Raw genomic sequence first — 20,517 nt, forward strand, 5'->3', positions numbered from 1 at the left:
GGGTGGTAGTTTAAAGGTGCAGTGTGTAGAATTTAGTGGCATCTAGTGGAACGGAAATGGAATATAGTATTCATAAGAGTGTTTTAGTTAGAGTATAATCACCTGAAAATAAGAATTGTTGTGTTTTTGTTACCTTGGAATGAGCCCTTATATCTACATAGGGAGCGGGTCCTCTTCCAGGGAGCCTGCAATGTTGCACCGCCATGTTTTTATGGTAGCCCAGAACAGACAAACCAAACACTGGCTCTAGAAAGGGCCTTTCGCAAGTTTCGTGGTCACTGTAGGTTCTCCTACACGCTTGGAAGGGGAGGGTAAGGTGTATAGCTTCATATATACTTCTGAGTGGACCTGTACACAGACAGCTGCAGACACCACAGATGGGTATTGTTCTGTTAATACTACTTTCTGGGATTCGCTTGGAGGACCCGTCCAGACATGCGCAGTAGATCGGCGTCTACAGGGAGACAACATTGTGACTGCGTGGACTGGTGCAGACAGATCCACGCGGACACAACAAACTGCAGGTACGCGGATGTCTGCACAGAGCTTACGCATACACCCTCTGATGATGAAATTTATGCCCTGCGGACCCTGGTGGACCCCCGTGGACTTGTGGATGCAGAAAGTATAATTTCAGTTAATTCAGTTGGTTGCAATCTGCAACCTCACTGCTAGATGCCACTGAATCCTACATACTGGTCCTTTAAGGACATTCAAATCTCACTAGCTTTTTCAGTAGTGAACTACTTTGGGTCATGTAGTTGAGGTAGTTAATTACAAACTACATATTCATAGTATTCTCATGAACATGTGGCACAATGCCACAGCTCATAAGCCACAGTTGTCATTTAATGACAATCAACTGCTATTTGATTAAAATCACATGTGATGTCTATGATCAAATGCAATGAATTTCCCAAGAAATTTTGTATTTTGCTGATTCCACCCCAACAATCACTCCCTATCCTCTCCTTAAAACACAACCCTGGGCTGCCGAAGTAAGGACTGGCCTGCCCCAGTCCCTAAATCAAACACACCTATTTTACTAAGTGTTAGGTCAGTTGTATTTTGTGTAATGTATGAGATTTCAGCTTCAGATTGTGATGTAGTTTGGATGTAGTTAAACTACTTTTTGAAAGACATTTTCATTTGACAAGCTACATTTTTGAGAGTAGTTAAGATTTAGTTTAATTACTTTTCATTGTGTAGTAGCTAGTAGTTTGGTAAACTACAATTTTAAAGTAGTTTCTCCAACAGTGATGTTAAGCACCAACAATACCTCGTTTCATAAGAGATGATTCTGGGGCTTTTATTTTGACTGTCAAATGCTGCCGCATGTTCCGGGTTATCTCTGGTTGTCTTGCTGCAGCTGTGATTGCGGATCCACTCCGACCATGAGCTTTGATTGACACCGTTTTCCACCAATGGCAGATTACAATGTAGAGTGAGACGCCTCCTCGTCTTTGGAGTGACTGAAAAACAGGGCAAGGTTGGTCTTTAGAGTTCTTGTTGCTTTTCATCTTTAGTTTACAAATGTGAGCAAGTAAGAAACATTAATTATGCTTCAAAATTTAAATTAGACCAAAGGGAAATATTCTTAAGCATGTGGGTCTAATAATGTTGTATCCCATTTGTAATCAACAATTTCCTCTGGAGATCTGAGTGCATAAGTTTTTGTTCCCGGCTAAAATCAACAGCAGGTGATGTCCAATGCTACAAATAAGTGAATCCACCTGCTGAGGTCTTTGTGAGAATTATAAACTGCATACACTGGGCCTTTCATGGCAATGTTAAGTCTTAATGATGCAGCCTCAGAATAATGATCAATAGGCCTTGTTTCAGGAAATATTCAGGTGGTCAATTACTCTCAATGAAAGCAAGCTGGGAGGAAGTTTTGGGTGCAGAATGCAACATGTTTCTCAGTGAGGGATAATCCAGAGTAGGAAATATCACTTTTAAATACTTTACAAGGATTTACAGCAGTTTGACCTGCTCAGGAATGTAATTGTCCACAATTCATCTAACATTCCTCTGGTTTTGCTGCTGTTAATCTTGATCAGGCTACAAGAAATCAAAAAGGTTTACTCAGTTGACAGAATGAGCTGCTTAAGAACCTTAACCTTTAATCACATAGGAACATTTTACTTCACATTAATATGGAAGATGCTTTTGTACAATCTACGTTTTTCCCCAAACACATGTGAACTGGAAGCAATTTGGAGTTCAAGGGCACTGACGTGTGGACAAGAGGAGCTGGGAATCAAACCACCGACCTCACCTGACATATAAGGGTCAACCCTCTCTGCCACTTGAGCTACAACAACTCCATCATTTGTAGAATATCAGACTATGACTTGCAGCAAGCAATTATATTCATTATCAAGTAATCAATTAATTGTTAGTCTATAAAATATCCCAAATTTGTGAAAAAATGTCTATAACCATAACAGTTTCTCAAAGATTAAGTTAATTTCCTCAGATATCTTGTTTTGTCTGACCAACAGTCCAAAGCGTGAATATATTAAATTAACAATGATATAAAACAGAAAAAAAGCTGCAGATCTTCACGTTTGAGAATCAGGAACGTCATTTTTACTTTACACATTATTTCAACAATTAGTGGATCATCAGAATTGTGGCTGATACATTTTCTATTAATTGACTAATTGTTTTGGCACTGTATCAAACTTTTCAGCTTTTTAAACACAGTTTGATCTGTAGCAAACCTCAATTTTTATTGACTTCATCTTGGGTGATGCTGCCACTTTTGAGCTTGTTGTCTAGCACACATTGATGTAATATCAATAACAACCATGTTCATTTGCAGCAAGAAAGGGTCTTTAGACAGACTTGACTGGACTCTGGGCTTGGGTTTCACTTAGCAAAATCAAAATCCAGTTTTAGACTAAATTCCTTTGGTGAACTTCTCACTGTAAATTATCTAAATTTTAGATTATTTATGGTGAGAAGTTTATCAAAGAAATGTGCTATTAGATTTGAAAAAAATGCATGTTTTTGATTTTAAAACTTGTGGGCTTTTTATAAGTTAAGATGGTAGTTTGCAACAGTTGTACAGATTTCTCTTGCTCACACTCAGCCAGGACAATGACGTGATACAGTAGTTTTGACAGCTATGATCTTTCTGTCTATGTCTTGTTGTATGGTGTTTACTGAAAACAATCCATGCCCTGCTGGCTTTGTCCCCTATTTACATATTCATGGCAGATCACCGTGTAAAATTGCAGCTTTGCATGTAATCAGAATATCACAACAATGAGCGTGGCCTCGTTAGCCTGAAGAGGGGAGGGCGGGTGAAAGTAGTCACCCTAATCCCTCAACTGTTGTCTGTGCATCTTAGTTTTGAACTCACTCTCACCCTACTTCTGCATAACCAGGAGTCATGATTGCTACAGCTCTCAACGTGCAGCCTCTACTTACTCGGAGCCATTTTGGACTTGTTACCATGGAGATGTGGGTCATGCAGTGATGGCAGAGAGAGGAGACTTGTGGCTGGTGGTGGAGTCAGAGCACTGCAGGCTGCTGGAGCACAGGGCCATAAAGTCTCATTATATCTGGGTCACTGGGATGCTCCAGCTGCAACCAGCAGACAAGACACTATTATGCAAGAGGAGGGATGAGGGAAGTTGTGGGCACAGGGGCTTATAGTTACAGGGGACGTCTGTTTTCTGAGCGAAACATATGTCAGGAGGGTGCGTGATGAGACAGGCTGAGCACTGCTTTGTCAGCTCCGCTGTCCAAAACATGTTGTTGTTTTGATACGTGCATATATTCATTTAAAAGTTATGATAAACAACTTCTTATACTGCAGCTTTGTATATCAATTTTATTGACACAACCTTGTAAAAATTCAGCAATTTTGTAGAATCACCATCATTTGACATTATTTTCTTTTAGACAGACATGCCACTTTTGTCATTATGGAATTTAAAAGGAAAATGTCATTTCAGTGTATTTCCTGTTAACACAATCTTGTAAAATGCATCAATTTTGTAGAATCACCATCATTTGACTCTATTTTAAAAAAGAAAGGCCTTCATGTAGATTATCATTATGAAATTTGAATGTAAAATTTATTTTTTGATGTGTTTTACTAACAAAACCAAAAAATACAGTCATGTGGTAGAATAACAAGTGTTGACCTTATTTTTAAGACTGTTTTGGGGAATTATAGATTTGATTGTAAATCGATGGCAGAAAATCTAAAATCAGCCATTATCTGTAAATTTATAGACACTCAATACACAATATAAATTGAACGTGTAAAAACAAATGTTTGCTATTTTTTTGCTGTTTTTGAAGCATATCTCTTCCCATATTGTTTACTTTAGTAAATATCTCTTAGATATTTACCCTCCTGGACATCATTTAATGAAATCTGATGGACATTTTTGAAGCTCTAGAAACATCTCAGTCGTTATATTAGTCGGATAAAATCAAATGTCAGCACTTAAAAGTCGACATATAAGCAAGTTGTTGGCCATGTTGTTGTTTCTCTCCTATTGTCCATGGCACCCCCACTCCATAACCCCCCTACTCACTGGATGTCGGACTTGTGATTGGTGGAGACGGGGTGGCTTTGTCGTCATAGCCCCAGTGCCCATTCATCAGTGGACTTGGGCGTTGTACTCCGCATCTCATTTGCGGCGGGGCCAATTTCTCCATTTACAAACTCTGCTCGAGGAAAAAAATTGAAAGAATTCGCCTTCCTTTTTGCATCTTTTCCACATTTTGCGAGTTCACACGCGTCCCTTTGTGGTCACTTCGGTTTCGGGCTGATTCCTCGGCTTCGGTTGCAGAAGGAGGTGTCGGCGTTTGACGGGGAATTTTGGAAGGAAGCTTGCGGTCTTTGTTCATTCATTTGATCGGTTGGGTTCCTTTGTTGGACCAAAAAGCATGGGAGCACAAATCTCCAAAACCGCTGGAAAAGAGGAAGCTGCGGTTGAAAAGCCGGCAGAAGGCGCAGCTGTTGCAGCAAAGGCAAACGGACAGGTAAATTCAATTTGAATTGTTTAAATCTCAATTGCTCACGCGGAATTTTGTCTCGATTTTTTGCAATGTGTTGCGTCAATGGCGTGCTCCATGTTCATGTAGCGCATCCCCACGCTCACCGGCATTCAGGGAAAGTGACCACATGTATCCATTTTCACCGGCGAGTGCATTGTTACACGTTTTGAACGCTTTGAAACGCAACTTTGTTTTAAATGCAGGATATTAATTGAAAACCTTTTTAATTGATAGGCATACTTAATATTTTCTTAATTTTATATTTTGAGCAGTTGCACATGAAATCTGATTCAGTTTACCTCAGAATGATTGAAACTGATTTTTTTTAAAAATGTATTACACTACATGGCTGCTGTGAATCTTTAACTCTCTAAACATTGAGGTTGTTGTTCTTCATTTGGTTGAAATGTGTTACAGCGGGGTTTGTGGCCGCTCTCACTGTGGCATGGCCATTTTAGAAATGATACCACGCCTTTGTTGCCAGATTCAAGAAAGGAGCCACGTTTTTATTCGCTCACATGTCACGAGAACAATACATTGTTTACAGAAGACACATTTGGATCGGAGAAGCATTTCAAAAATGGTGAAAACACTAAGTGGTTGACCAAAAGGGTCATAAAAGGAGGAAAAAAATTCCAAAATTCCTATGTTGTTTCCAGCGACACCCAAGCTGAACGCCACCTGGTGGATCCCGGTGGTACTGCGGTCTAACAGACTAGCCTACTGCTGAAAGCCACAGATCTGTCGTCACACTCCTAGTAACAGATGTTGGTGCAGTTTAAGGGCTATTTTCCTATTGGTTACTACTAGTCTGTGAATTGATTATATGTCAGAACACACCAGAATTGCAGGGATGGTCCTGCATACACATTAATATCTAGGCCAGTGTTTGTCTTTAAAGTTATGATTGGATTGTAGATAGAAATAATCTAACTTTTTTAAAAATTAAATAGCATGATGATGTCCATGTTCAGGAATAATGATTTTATTGTTTCCTTCCAGGAGAATGGCCATGCCAAGACCAATGGGGATGCCTCTCCAACTGCAGAGGAGGCCAACAAAGCTGATGTCCAGGCCAACGGCAGCACTCCTACTGAGGAGGCGCCGAAAGAAGAAGGCGAGAAAGTAGAGGTTGCTGAGACCAATGGAGAGAAGGAGCCCGCTGCCACAAATGGAGAGGCCTCTGCCAAACCAGAGGAAGGTACTCCGTCCACCAGTGAGGATGGCAAGCAGAAGAAAAAGCGTTTCTCCTTCAAGAAACCCTCCTTCAAGCTTAGTGGCTTCTCTTTTAAGAAGACCAAGAAGGAGTCTGAGGAGGCAGCAGAGGAGGGAGCAGCAGTAGCAGCAGAAGAACAACCGGCTGAGGGAGAGAAGGAGGCATCAGAGGAGGCAGCTACTGCGGAGGCCAAACCAGTCGAGGCCGCAGAGGAAGGAGCCAAGGAGGCTGCAGCTGAGGAGCCAAAGGCTGAGGAGGAGGTGAAGGCAGAAGAAGCAGCAGCAGAGGGAGGAGAGGAGAAACCAGCTGAAGCTTCACCCACTGAACCAGAGACGGCAGCCAGTCCAGAGGCCACAGCCGCTGCTGAGTAATCCTGCTGAACAAGACACCCGAATGAAGGAGATGATGGAGCCCGTCTGAAGGAATGCGAGGACTTGTCTAAAACCAGGGATTTTTTTTGTTTATTTTTTGTTGGTGTTTGTTTACTATTCTGCAACCATCTCATCCACAATGACTGCAATGTCCTTGGCAGTGATGGACAGGAGGTGTACTAGAGAGTGTGCTGCTTCCTCACTGCTCATGGGTGCTTGCATTTGTGACGTGGGTGAGTGTGAAAGTGCGAATGTGAGTGTGAATGTTTTTTTTCTACATGAAACCATGACTGTGTTGACACGATGCTGAATTTGACATATTTAATTGAAGTATTTGGTGCTGGGCAATTGGATGTAGCAGCTAAAGCTGTGTCTGCAAGATTTGACACATTGTGATATTTAAAGGGAAAGTCCTAAACCAAGTCTTAAATGTTGTCTTTGCAGTGCACAGTTGTTTACAACTCAAGCTCAATGCTCCTGTGGACACAACCATTCCTTAATGAACTAGATTTAGTTAACTGTCAAAACAATAGGTGCTCATCACTTTTCCATTAGATTTCCACCATTTCAAAACTCTGTAGTAATGCACGTTGTATAGACTTTGATATTACTGGTTTTATGACTGAGATGTACCTAAATGACGTTTTTAACAGATTACCCATTGTAAATGAAGTTTTCTTGTTTTTCACCATTTGTAAGATTGAATAAAATTGGGAGATGTTTTAAGCAAATCTTGACCAAGCTGTGATGACTACAACAACACTACAATAAGACTAGAAAGTACACACATTTAAACATCTTTTTGTATATAATAAGGCTTCTTCACCTTATTCAATATGGAATGTAACATTGGCTACAAAATGGTATTAAAGTGTTCAGTTTATTTTCTGTGAGCACTGATGAAGAATAAAGGAATGAAGTGTGAATTGGCACTCTGAGCTTATTTATTCATGTTTAGCAAACATCAAACTCCCCTGACTGATATATGTCACTTGAGTAAATGTGAGATTTAAATCTGGTGTGGCTGAAATCAACCACTAAGGGAATAAACACACATGGATTCTTTGTTTTACAGCGCCCTCATGTGGATACATTATTGAGGTGAATAGTTTACATCAGTCCATTTGTAGAGGGACTTATAAAAAAAAAAATCTGTTTTGAGCTATATTTGGAATCTCAAAATTTTAAAATTAAGGTTGGAATAATTTCTCACGCTTAGGAATTTAATGTGAAATTCTTGAGGTGTTATTAACATTAAGTTCCTTAGCAAGAAGATCAAAATAGTACAAAGCCTCTGCCTTTTTTAATGTAGCGTGAAAGTAAATACAATTACACAAAAATTCACCCTCCAATTATCAAATAAGTGTAGTGACCAAATTGGAGTAACTTTTTTAACTTTTGGTGAACTGCTACCCTCTGAGGTCCCTGTGAGCGAGTGTATAATAAACACTCACTGGCCACTTCATTAGGTACACCTGTGCAATCTAATTCAATCCAATACAACAGCTCTGCCATACATTCTACATTTACGAACCTTATACATTTTCAGTTTTTGTTGACATTGTCAGAAAGGTGATAATTCTACTTTGTTTATTATTGAGATCATAGTGGGTGGTGGTGTGCATTATGTTGAATGGTGTGCCTAATATTTTGTCCACTCCATTAACATATATGAGGGGGCAAAATATTAGAAACATTTTCAATATAATGCACTCTAGTACACCTCCAAAACCCACTATGACCTCAATAATAAACATAAAGTAGAATTATCACCTTTCTGACAATGTCAATAAAAACTGAAAATGTATAAGGTTCGTACATGTAGAATTTATGGCAGAGCTGTTGTATTGGATTGCATTAGACTGCACAGGTGTACCTCATGAAGTGGCTGTATGTGATTATCACAAGTATATTTCTCTCTCTAAACCAGCCTAATTCACAGGGAGACAAAGTGAGATATGCTTGCTGCCATACAGTATTTTTAGGGAATGACTGACTTTCTCAGGGAACAACCGCAACATAATTATGCAATTAAATTCAGGGTAAGTTGTGTTTGATCTAATCACAGAACTCCTGGTTTTGTACTATAAATGATAGTGTGTTAAACAAATATTTTTACAGCATCTTAAGTCTTAGTAGCAGACCTAACTGTTGGCTATGCTTACTGTTGACATGTTGGGATTCCTTCTACGAAACCCCAAACCCCATAAAAACACCAGAATCTTTTAAAGAGTAGAAGAGATGGCAGCAAACTTCTCCAGGGTGTTTTTAACCACCCACAGCTGTGCCCATGCTAATTTCAAACCATCTATTTCCTTTGCACCCAGTTTAACCCTATGTACTGCAGCTTTGGCCACCACAAGAAGGGTGTGTTTTACACATAATATTTCTATTTCTGCCTCCTGGTCTACGTACATGTCCATCTTGGTCAGGTTGTTGAGGGATTTTGTGCTCATTTCGGGCCTTGGGTGCCCCACATGCTCAAAGCCATAAAAATATCTTACAACACTCTCCATCCTCCTCAGGGAGTCTTCATTTCTTTGTTTCTTTTAATCTAGACAGGCAGATACAAAAGTGCATAGACATACAAATAAATACAGGGAAGTTAATGGAAAATGATGACATAACAGGTGACCCTTCTCATGAGCAAAAATATTTCAAAGTGAATTATTGCAACAGATAATTTTGGAGTGTGGCTTGTGGAGTCAACCAGAGGCAGTGTTCCATCTGTCTCCCTGTCTGTCCCACCTCATGCACTGACCACAGACCATCTCTGAATGGCAGTCCCCTCAGATGGCAGTTCCTGGTGGTTTCCCTCAACCAGCTTCCTCTCTGTTCTGTCCCTCGGGCCCCTCACCTAACCACCGTCTCGCTCTCTCCCAGAGACGATCAAACAGCTTCTACTCTGCCAGAGGACCATCCCCGTCCCTCATCCCACACGCTAGCTATTTTCAGCACACCCATTTTCAGACTTGCATGGTAGAGTAGCTTTTGTAAACTTTGGCTGCCAAGAAGGCAAGCAGAGGCCATAGTATGGGGAGAGGTTTGTTTTTTACAATCATCAACCATCAGGGACAAGGACCAGTGGTGGAATGTACATTTGTTCAAGTACTATACTTAAGTGTTTCCATTTCCTGTTACTCTATACTTCTATTCTACTACATTCCAGAAAAAAATATTGTACCTTTTACTGCACTACTTTTATTTACTTTGTTGATTAAGGTTTTACACATAAAGCATATGATGAGCTTAGAAAATATGACTTGTTACAGAAACAGTACACTGCATTAAAATGCTTTTAAAATGCTAGTTATATTACTAATACAATAATATAATCTATGTAATAATGTAGCACTAAAATGTGCCACTCTGCATCATTATTACTTCTGATTTTGATACTTAAGTAGTTTTTTTTGCCAATAGTTATGTATTTTTACTTTTCATGGCAGGGACTAATGACAATAAGTTATATAGCATATTAGTGTCATAATATATTCTATAAGAGTATTTTCTAATAAGGCTAATAAGGCATTTATTAGCTCATCGAAGGTGAATATTATACTTGAGCCATGTGGCTATCTGCTGCTAATATGCTAGCATCCATTTGTAATAATGTATTATTATCATTGTTATTTTTTACATTGTTGGAAGTGATTTAATGTTTTGCAGAACTTGTAACAAATGGTTTTGGAAATAGATGATTTCCTGATGTTTCTGGATCTTTTATCCAGTGCTGTGCAGAAGAGCTATATTGTTTTACATCTTACTTTGTACCGTATTGCAAACATGCAATGGTTACCCTTCCTGCTGAAGTGTTATTGAGCTAATTCATAATCCCTACCAGCCCAAATGGGCACTGCTCTGTCGCAGGTGTAAAGAACATGTATTTACTCAGGATTTATGAAGATTAATGAAAGAATACTTTGCTATTATTGATCACCACAAAAAAAGTAAACAGCTTAAAATAGCTGACATTGAACAATTACATGATCCAATAAACACTTGCTATTTTGTTGCTGTTCCATATTCATTTATGTGTACTTTCAAGTAATGTGTCATTAGGAAATTAAGTAAATTATTTACATTAATTTGGTTCACATTTAAAAAATACACCTGAGACAAAACATTCGTTAAGACATCTTTTATTTTAGTCATTATGTTTTACATGACATAATGCATGTTCAGGGATACAACAATGTTGCTGGTAAACAGTTTGTGTTTGTATGACAGTATTCTGGTGACTCAATTCATTATAATGATCAATTTGACCATTACCATTTCACAATATTCAAGTCACATACAAGGACAACAGTCACAACATGTTGCACAGAAAATATTTGTGTACTTTTAATAAGATTATTGGTCACCCAAACAAAAAAAAACAAGGTTGTACAAAAACAAACAAAAAAAATTCCAGACAAACACTAAGTTAAGAATCACCAGTTGAAGTCATTATAAAAGGAACAGAGTGGAAAAGAATAAAGTCAGGACACAACACAGTTATAACAACTTAATTTCACATGCTGTCTCCATTAAAAAAAAAACTCACTGGTAATTTTGTGGATTGCTTTCCCCATCCCTGATCTCCTGTTTTCATAAATTAGTTTTCCTTCTTCTAAGCACCTATTTCTTGTAGTTTTCAAGTCGAGATGCTTCTATTCCTCAAAGTAGGAAGTGAACTGCCTGTCTGTTTGGTTGAGGAAAAAAGTGTACAGGGAGTTTACTTCAGTTTGAGAAATAGATTGCAAATTTAGTTGGTTGGCTTTTGGGAACTACTGTATCAACGTATCACGTTGAAGCAATGAGGAACCCAGAGAAAGAGCAGTGGACATTCTCGGCGGCAAAGACACCATTGGCCTCATCATCGGGGATCTGAACGTAGACTGTGTCCTGCTCATCGAGCAAGAGGACAGCGCTGCCGGACATCTGGTCCAGGAAGCCCTTGTTGTACTCATCATAAGTGAACATAACAGGCTGACCATTCTTGTACAGAGCCACCAGGGCATGAGCACCATTGACATGGATGCTGTAGGAGAAATAGTAAACTCCGGGAACCTGGCAAGTGAAAATGCCGGACTCGGGGTCGTAGTGATTCTCAGCATTGTACACAATCTGATCAAACTTGATGGGGGTGCCAGAGGCAGGGTAGGGGGTAGCCAGAGATGCAGTGAAAGCAGACATGGGGGACTTGACCATAACCTCACCCATTCCCATTCCCTTCTCAAACACAACCTCACCGGGAGGACCAGGAGGACCAGGAGGGCCTTCTGGGCCAGTGGCTCCATCAGCACCAGCCTCACCGGGCAGACCAGGGGGACCCTGAGGTCCTGGGATACCCTTAGCAGCCAAACCAGCAGGGCCAGGGGCACCAGGGAGACCTGGGTGTCCCTTGTGGCCAGGAGCACCAGCGGCACCTTGAGGTCCAGCAGGTCCTCTGGCACCTGGAGCACCATCGGCACCACCAGCACCTGGCTCACCTGCACGGCCAGGAAGACCTTTGGGTCCAGCAGGGCCTGGAATACCTGGGGAACCTGGTGTACCTGGGGCACCTACATTACCTTTCTCACCTGTAGCTCCAGTGGCTCCCCTGGGTCCAGGGGGACCAGCTGCACCTGGATAACCCTGTTTACCTTGGAACCCTTGTGCTCCCTGATCTCCCTTGTTTCCCTTAGCTCCCTGACCTCCAGGTGCACCTGTATCACCTTTAGCGCCTTGACCACCGGGCTCACCTGGGAAACCTCTTAAACCCTGAGGTCCAGCAGGACCGGCTGGACCAGTAGCACCAGTGGCACCAGTATATCCTGTATGACCTTGCTCACCCTTTGGACCTGTGGCACCTGTGGCACCTGTAGCTCCCCTCTCTCCCTTTTCTCCATTTGCACCTGGCTTTCCATATCCGGGGACTCCAGGGGCACCAGTAGCTCCAGCAGGTCCCTGGTGGCCTTTAGGGCCCATAGGGCCGGGCAGACCTGGGGCACCATTCTCACCTGGTTTACCTGCAACACCTACACCAGGGGCACCAGTGTGTCCCTTGGGTCCCTGTGGTCCCATGGGACCAGTGGCACCATCCCTTCCTGGGCTACCTGACTTTCCTGGCTCACCTGGGCTACCTGGTTTTCCTGGCTTTCCAACTCCAGACTGACCTGGGGCTCCAGTTGGGCCCATAGGTCCAACAGGTCCTCTCTCACCCTGAGGTCCCTGAGCTCCCACCCCTCTATCGCCCTTAGCACCTGGCAGTCCAGGTACACCTGGATGTCCTTTAAGACCAGGCTCTCCTCTTGGTCCCATTGGTCCAGGGAGACCAGAAGGTCCAGGCTTGCCAGTAGCTGAGAGGCCAGCAGGTCCGGGGCTTCCAGGAGATCCAGGAGCTCCTCTAGGTCCCTGAGGACCAGTAGCGCCAGTGTCTCCCCTCTCACCAGGTGCTCCAGAGGAGCCAGGTTTGCCAGGTCCACCTGGGGATCCAGGTTTGCCAGCGATGGAGCGGCCAGGAGCTCCTTGGGGTCCAGGAGGTCCCTGAGGTCCAGGCTGACCCACAGCACTCTCACCTGGGGGTCCAGGAGGACCAGCAGGTCCCTCAGGGCCGGGCTCACCTGGAGCACCAGGCTCACCTGCCACTGACACCACTGTGAAAATGAAACAGAGATCACCATCAGTACATCCAAAACAACCCAACAGGTGAAACTGAAACAAAGTGGAAGAACTCATTAACTGTGTTGTTGTGTTGCATATTATTGTCAATATAAAAGTTACACAGTAGTGTTGTTATGAAGTAGTACTAAAATAATACAACTGCATTGTTGTTTAGCTTGTTATTACATTGTTATCAAACTATAACCCTGTTGTCTGTGCAGGATATTAGTACAATGAGTCTTAGAACACAAAGTCTAGTAACTAGTACATCTAGTACTTATATCCAAGTCAAGTTACAAACAGTGCAAGAACATGGTTTTACAGACCAGCTCTCAGGTCTGAGTTAATGTGGATAACAATAACTTTTGGCAGTATGTTGTTGAGAAGGAACATGATTGTTCAACAACTAGTGAGTGAGAAAACTGATCTTTCATTTTTTTCTCATTCATTGTTCTTTTATGTCATACAGACAAAATAGTGAATACATTACAATCGAAGGGTCTAATGCTCATGATGTTTGATTCCTAATTGGATGTTTTTACTCCCATGAACCAATCTTCTAGTGTTGAGATGGGACTGCACAGTAGTGATTCACTGATGTAATTCAATAAACTGCTTTCTGAAATTGTAAACTTGCAAATCCTTTAAAATGTGGAATTTTCCCTCTGCTTTAACTAAAATATATTTATTTATAATATAGCCTATATTAATTTCATTATTCATATATTTAGTTCATTATAATATGGAAAAATCTATAAATTATATAAAATGTTTAATAATATACTATATATCTTGATAATATATTTGATTGCTATCTTTTATGATGTCTCCTCAAGTTCTCTGAACTTGTGAGCTGTTCTGAAACAGTAGTCCTAAATGAGAGGGAGTCTTTCTTTTATTTGCAGCCTTAATGTGGTCACATGTGTTTGAGTGTAAAAGACTCATTCCTTAGCTAACTGTAGCCTAGTCTGGATAAAGCCAAACAGATGTTTCTACTTCTGTGTTAAGCAGGCACACCCAAGCAAACCACACTGCTGGGTGACTGCACTCTAATTGACAGTGTCAAACTAAAAATAATTCACTAACAGCTACTTTCTAAATAAAAGTTCAATGTGTTTTTCACACAATAGCGCAATTTCATATGTTGCATTGCTTTTAAGCCACTTAAGACCACCTCAAAATTGACTCTCTAAAATGTGGTAAAAATCAGTTTTTACAGAAGATCCCCATAATTATGGATACCTTTTGTTTTGCATGTAGAACTTCAGAATAATAACAAAGTTAACTCAAAGAACTGACTGATTTGTGCCTTGACTGCATGAGAGTCTGAAAGCATATGAACAGGCTACACTTACAGCTGAACTGACGAAAATGAGAAACATGTCTGCTAAATCTAATGCACAGAATACATGTAGTAAGAGCAACACTTATCATCATTTTAACAATATGCTCAAAATGTTAGATGTAACTGGAGAGAATTGTTAATCTAAACTAGCACACAAAAAATATGAATATGAGCAGCTCCTCAGAATTGCTGATAACACAATGCACAATGTGTATCTGTACATAGTATCTATTAAATAAAAAAATATGGGGACAAAAGTAATATATCAGTTCATTGAACTGATATATTACTACTTCTGTTGGAACTGAGATGGTCCTGGCTGAATAAAATAAATAAAAATCCCAGTCAAAACTACAAAAACTGTGAAAAAAATACTAAAATATGGAGCGTTTATCTTCCAGAAAGAGAAAGCTGCAAAGCTTTTCACTGAATAAATATGTGATGTTATTTAAATCCAAGATCTAAAAGGTCTGTGTGATTGGAGGAGCGTGCACACAGTTGTAACCAATCAGATCATACTATGGTTTCAGAGCAAGGTGGAGCTCAGTTTTCAGAGGAAAATGCTGCTGGCTGTGTGCTGCAAGCATCTGTCTAACTGCTTATGCTGCTTGTGTTGGCCACAGAAAAGATGCTAATTCCCTTGCTGAAGATTTAAAAGTAAGGCATGACTGTCACAAAGACTGCTGCAAGTCTTTAGAGAGGGTATATGTGAAGAAAATCTGACTTTTGTGAGCACAAAGTTGACACAAAACTCAGGAAATGTTGCCATCCTGTATCGTCAGAAACGGACTGCATAGAGAGCAAGAGGCTGTGTTTTCTTACCGTGGCTCTTCACAGAGTAGGGCTGGTATTGAGGAGCAGCCTTCACCATCTTCTTCATCACATAGCGCTCCCCGTGGGCTGCTGTCAGGGCCACCATGAGGAGGAGGATGCTTGCTACTCGTAGGTCCATCTTCTAGGATCAAACCTGCAGGGTGAACAAGGAGACAGTCAGCACAAGGCATGGAGTACCAAGCAAGCTTTAGCTTTTGCTCAAGTTTCAAGTTATTTTATAAAGTTTAAAAAACTTTCTCAGCTAACTGCACATGCAGAAAATCTTTACAGAAACTCTATAAAGAACACATAAGTTAAGTTAGAGTAACAGAATTAAGATTTTAGATTCTGTCAGAGCACCCTGGATTCTTGAGGACTCTTCAAGCACCATCCAGGATGCCCCAAGCATCTATTTCCCTTCTGACCTAGGAGCCACTGAAAGGCCTAGAGAAAGCCTAGATGTTGACTACACTCCTTCAGCGTTAGAGCTGTTTAGAGAGGAAGAGAAAACACACGTACCGGCATCCAAAGGTGAAAAAAACAGTCTCTTCAGCACCAGTGACCTCCTGGTACTGCTGTATATCCTTAGGGTCTGAGCACAACTGAGGATATGCTGCTTTCCAGTACAATGATGTGGGTATTTATACCATATCTACCCCTCGCATCATTAAAAAAAAAAAAAAAGCCCCCACCACGCAAGTACCTCCCTCTTCAGAGCTAGGCTGTAATTAGCAAACAGATCTGCCCAAAGCGGGCATGTCACATCAGGGTGCCTCCATGTCTTGAATATCCAGACACATGATTATCACTTTTTTCAGTCTTCTTCTGAACTAGAAAACCAACATGTTTGAGCAAAAAATAAATAAATTAATGCACAGACAAAGAACACAGACAAGCTCTGCGGGAGGAATAAACTTAACCAAATGATACCTTTTCATTTTCAACTTATATTTACACTTTTTCAGCAACATTTATTTGATCTTATTTTATTTAATTTATTTATTTTTTGCTTAGGATATGTTTATATATGTAAATGTTTATAAGACCCCCTGTATAAATATGAGAACATCTGAAAATAGTCAATACAGATCTATAAAAAAACAGCACCAGATTTGAAGCGGCACCTGTATGGCTTCACAAAGCCTGCATTGAGGATGTACAGTGCAAGTCTCATCTCCAAATTAACATCTTGTCCAGCTGGCTAGCAAAGGAGACTTTTACCTTTCCTGACTGTCTGGGCCCCTCCACACCTGCCATGATAAGGTAAACAAGGGAAATAGTGAGGAAAGGTTGTCCAGAGTGACACAGTCAAAAGGTACTACAGATTTTAGATGCCTTGCATGCAGTTTGAAAACAAAGTTGAAACATATTTTTGTTTATTTCTGATGTAATGGCATCATTTACAGCATTTTTGTTTAGTTTTTCATATTTATAGTTTGGTACATTTCCTGGGTATTATTTGGTCAGTTTGTCATTGTGGCTAAAGGCGACAGAGTGGCCTTGATTTCAGTCACTATTTCAGGATGAACAGTTTATAGTTCTTAATTTGTGTATTTTTGTAAGTGTTTCACCCTCTAAACATCTAATAAAGCTATATAAGGACCCACTGGAAAAGACATTTAGGCTTGTTTCTGTGCAGTCTTCTGAATGCAAGCCAGTGTGCGACCACCGTCATGTGCAGTACATATGTTTAGACACCAGAGGGCAGGTTTTACTCTTGTACAACGATACCCCTGTGGTCACTTGTTATTTTTGGTCCTCCCAGTGCATATACATCATCAGAGGTTTCAGGCCTATTCCTACAATTACAGCTGGGTTCTGTCATGATGTTGTATTTCCTCAATGAGCTCCATCCTCCAGTATTATCCTCCCTCACCCTCCACCTTGCCTTGCTTACTTTGAGATCCTCCGACTGTAATTTCTCAATTTCAGCCCAGCCACATAGGAAATGCATACACCCAAATAATCACATGCTCTCAAGCACACAAGTAGCCATAAAAGATGTGTAGGGTACTCTATATCCCAAAACTGTGGGAACATAGAACCATTTATGGTACATGTTCTTCCTGTGTTCTTATAATGTATATATACATTCTGCTGACAACATATGTATATTTGCAGAAAATTTTGAGTTTGAGTTATACAACACGTGACAGGCGTCTTTCACTGGGGGTATAATTAAAGATTCTACTACATGGAGCTCGTTTGAAGCCTTTTTTTTGTAAATTAGACCAAATTATCTGCAATTTTCCAAAGTGCTACCTTCCCTGGCTTATAGCACTCAATCATGTTTGGCAAGCATTGTTTAAAAATGCTCTTCCTGTCAAATAAAACATAATGTAATTTGTGATCTTTTTTTTCAAATGTCTTAAATTCTGTTCATAACCAAGACAGAGGTGATGGCTTAAAGCAAAGGTGCAGACTGACTGACTACCTGAGGCTGTGTGATGATAAAAATGTCACATCACATGCGCACGTGCAACTCAAGCAAGAGGAGGATCACATTTGAAACAATACTGTAAATGCCAGTCATATTTTTTTTCATTTTGTTTCCACATGCTTGTTCTTGTTTTCACAGCTGAGCAAAAGTCCTGTTTATCTTGTAAGTTATTCAGCAACTGACCCGCCACAACACGTGTTCCTTGCGCCACCAATTTCTATATTTTTTTAGAGGATATATTATATTATTCACACTGTATTATTATAAAAATCTCTTTATGCTTGTGCTCCAAGAGGAAGCTTGACCATGCCAGTTTTAGTCAGATTTAGATGAAATAACAGAGCAAGACAGGGTGGAGATAGGATTTTATAGGTTTATAGGTTCAAATCATTTCAGTTTTTGAAACATGGCAAAACCACTGAAAAAGAAGTTCTCTGTTTTTAGTCTGATGGTCTGCGAACTATGATTCATCTTTTTATGCATAACAAAAAATAACAACAACCTGCATCTGCATGTGAGCTTGTGAGGACGCAAGAGACATTCATGCTGAGCCTTGGAGCCAGAGTATACTTTGGCTTGAGGAAGACTTGAATTAACAGTGTAATTTGGATGTTGTTTATAACCTTGCAGCATATTTTTTTTATTTTCTAAACACGTCACAGGACTCATTTGAGAAGGACTCAGTGTCCTTGTGTTCATAGTGGCAGAATTGAAGGCTGTGAAAGGGCATGGCTGCGCTCGCTCTGCTCAGCTCATTACAGTACCGCAGCAGCTTGAAGTGGTCTGTAGGCTTCATCGTAATAACCATTAGGAATTAGGTTAACAGCCTTCAGCATGACGGCGGTGACGTCGCTTTGCTCTTATATTGTCGAAAGCCCCTCGCTGTAAAATACACACATGCTTTCAGTTTCATGTCTCTTCATACACTTGATATATGACAAAAAAATAAGAAAATGGCTAATTAAGAACATGACATGCCCAAAGTTGTGGGCAAATGAAAGCTGCACAGCTCATCACTTCTCATCACGCAGATTTCAGATTTTATTAAATGTATGAAGCTATCTTCGACTGATAAAACAGACTGAAACAAGCATGGGAAGCAATGACGAGGCAAATTTTCTTCATCTAACCCTTCTGCAGAGGACATAAGCTGGCATTCAGAGGTCAAGTTTGCTGTTCAGGCCCTCATCCGTATCTAACTGTAGCCCATAGATTTCACTAAAATCCCCAGAGAGCACTACCGGACAATGTTACTGGCAATGTTGGTGATGTTTGTGCTTGTACTCTACAATGATAACAGTGTTTGATGAAAGGTTTTCACATTTTGTCTGTTTTTGTTCGCTCCACTGCCCAGGAATTGATGTTTCTGGTTTTTTCACCATGCTTACCAAGGCTCAACCCACACCCAAGAGGAGAACATAATTGGCAGTTGATGTAAGGGCACCCAACCGAGCACGTGAGTTAGGCAACGGCTAAAGATACACCAGCATGGCTGGGATACAAATTTAATGTTTCAATAAACTCCACGGACCACTAAGAGCTACTTTAAACTTAAGTAACTAAGAATGGCAGACTTGACGGGGGCCCTTTTGAATGATTGGTGGGGAAATTACAGGGTCCTGAAAACAAACATGGACCCAAATGGAGCCGGAAGTGTAAAAGTAACTGAAAAATGGTGGTGTTGGTAGCCTTAGAGATGAGGACTAATGTCAGGGAGGTCACCAGTTTGAAACCCGAGAATGGCAGGAAAATGGGGGGGTGGGGGGGTGGATGAGAGCTCAATGGTTGGATGTCCTCCATCAACTCCTAGGTGTGAATGCATTTAAGTGTATGAATGTGAAGCTGCGTGTTGCTTTATAAGAAGCTTTCCCTGAGCAGCCAGACACCACTAAAATGTTAAAATTTTCACTTTAGGGTGTTTTATGAGCTGACTCTATTTAGAGTCTCTAGATCCGTCAACATGTGCAGCAAGATGTTGGAAATCTTCTACCAGTCTGTTGCGGCCAGTGTACTGTACTTCGCTGTAGTCTGCTGGGGGAACAGCATTGGAGCCGGCGACACCAACAGATTTAAACTGATTAAGAAGGCCGGCTCCATAATTGGCCGCAAACCAGACACTTTTAAAGTTGTGGTGGAGAGGAGGACACTGAACAAACTGTTATCCATTACGGATAATCCTGATCTCAACCCAACCGGTCAAGGCAGATGGCCGCCCACCTAGAGCTCAGTTCTCTTCGAGGTTTCTTGCCATTAAAGAGGAGTTTTTCCTTGCCGCTGTCGCCAACTGCTTGCTCATGGGGGAATGTTGGGTCTCTGTAAATTAAAGAGTACAGTCTAGAATTGCTCTATGTGAAAAGTGCGCTGAGATAACTTCTGTTGTGATTTAGCACTATATAAATAAAAGTGACTTGACTTGACCACCTCTCCACCACCTACTGGATATGTCAGATGAGTCATCCTTCACCATATTCTCAACGAGTGCATGCGTGGCGTACACTGAGAGAGTGGTACAGGCCTGAATGTTGACCCCTACAGTGAGGGGATCTGGTGGCTCTGTTATTCTCTGGGGGGCATTTTGCTGGTTTGGTTGCGTCCACTTGTCCTCTTGGAAGGAAGGGTCACTGCAAATCAATACAAAGTTGTTCTGAGTCATCACCTTTATCTTATGATGAAACAT

The 20,517-nt window shown here is 40.9% G+C and overlaps 2 protein-coding genes across 2 annotated transcripts; one reads left to right on the plus strand and one right to left on the minus strand.

The window, feature by feature from the left end:
• The first annotated feature begins 4,621 nt into the window (after window positions 1–4,621).
• On the plus strand, window positions 4,622–7,349 carry marcksb (myristoylated alanine-rich protein kinase C substrate b). Its single transcript, XM_067614538.1, has 2 exons — window positions 4,622–5,010; window positions 6,028–7,349. The coding sequence occupies exons 1-2, from the start codon at window positions 4,915–4,917 to the stop codon at window positions 6,610–6,612; spliced, it is 681 nt and encodes a 226-aa protein (XP_067470639.1). The 5' UTR covers window positions 4,622–4,914; the 3' UTR covers window positions 6,613–7,349.
• A 3,389-nt stretch (window positions 7,350–10,738) lies between these two features.
• col10a1a (collagen, type X, alpha 1a) lies at window positions 10,739–16,101 on the minus strand. Its single transcript, XM_067614797.1, has 3 exons — window positions 15,920–16,101; window positions 15,410–15,554; window positions 10,739–13,235 (listed from the first exon to the last, which is right to left on the minus strand). Exons 2-3 carry the CDS (start codon window positions 15,537–15,539, stop codon window positions 11,401–11,403), a joined length of 1,965 nt encoding a protein of 654 aa, XP_067470898.1. The 5' UTR covers window positions 15,540–15,554; window positions 15,920–16,101; the 3' UTR covers window positions 10,739–11,400.
• Window positions 16,102–20,517: the final 4,416 nt, after the last annotated feature.

The sequence above is a fragment of the Thunnus thynnus genome, chromosome 16 (assembly GCF_963924715.1).
Source record: "Thunnus thynnus chromosome 16, fThuThy2.1, whole genome shotgun sequence".
NCBI lineage: Eukaryota > Metazoa > Chordata > Actinopteri > Scombriformes > Scombridae > Thunnus > Thunnus thynnus.

What these genes read in the sequence shown, in the direction of transcription:
- marcksb (XM_067614538.1), top strand. Translation starts at nt 4,915, where the DNA reads ATGGGAGCACAAATCTCCAAAACCGCTGGAAAAGAGGAAGCTGCGGTT. An exon ending in CAGCAAAGGCAAACGGACAG is followed by an intron (nt 5,011 to 6,027) that starts GTAAATTCAATT and finishes GTTTCCTTCCAG; the next exon opens with GAGAATGGCCATGCCAAGAC.
- col10a1a (XM_067614797.1), bottom strand. Translation starts at nt 15,539, where the DNA reads ATGGACCTACGAGTAGCAAGCATCCTCCTCCTCATGGTGGCCCTGACA. An exon ending in CTACTCTGTGAAGAGCCACG is followed by an intron (nt 13,236 to 15,409) that starts GTAAGAAAACAC and finishes TCATTTTCACAG; the next exon opens with TGGTGTCAGTGGCAGGTGAG.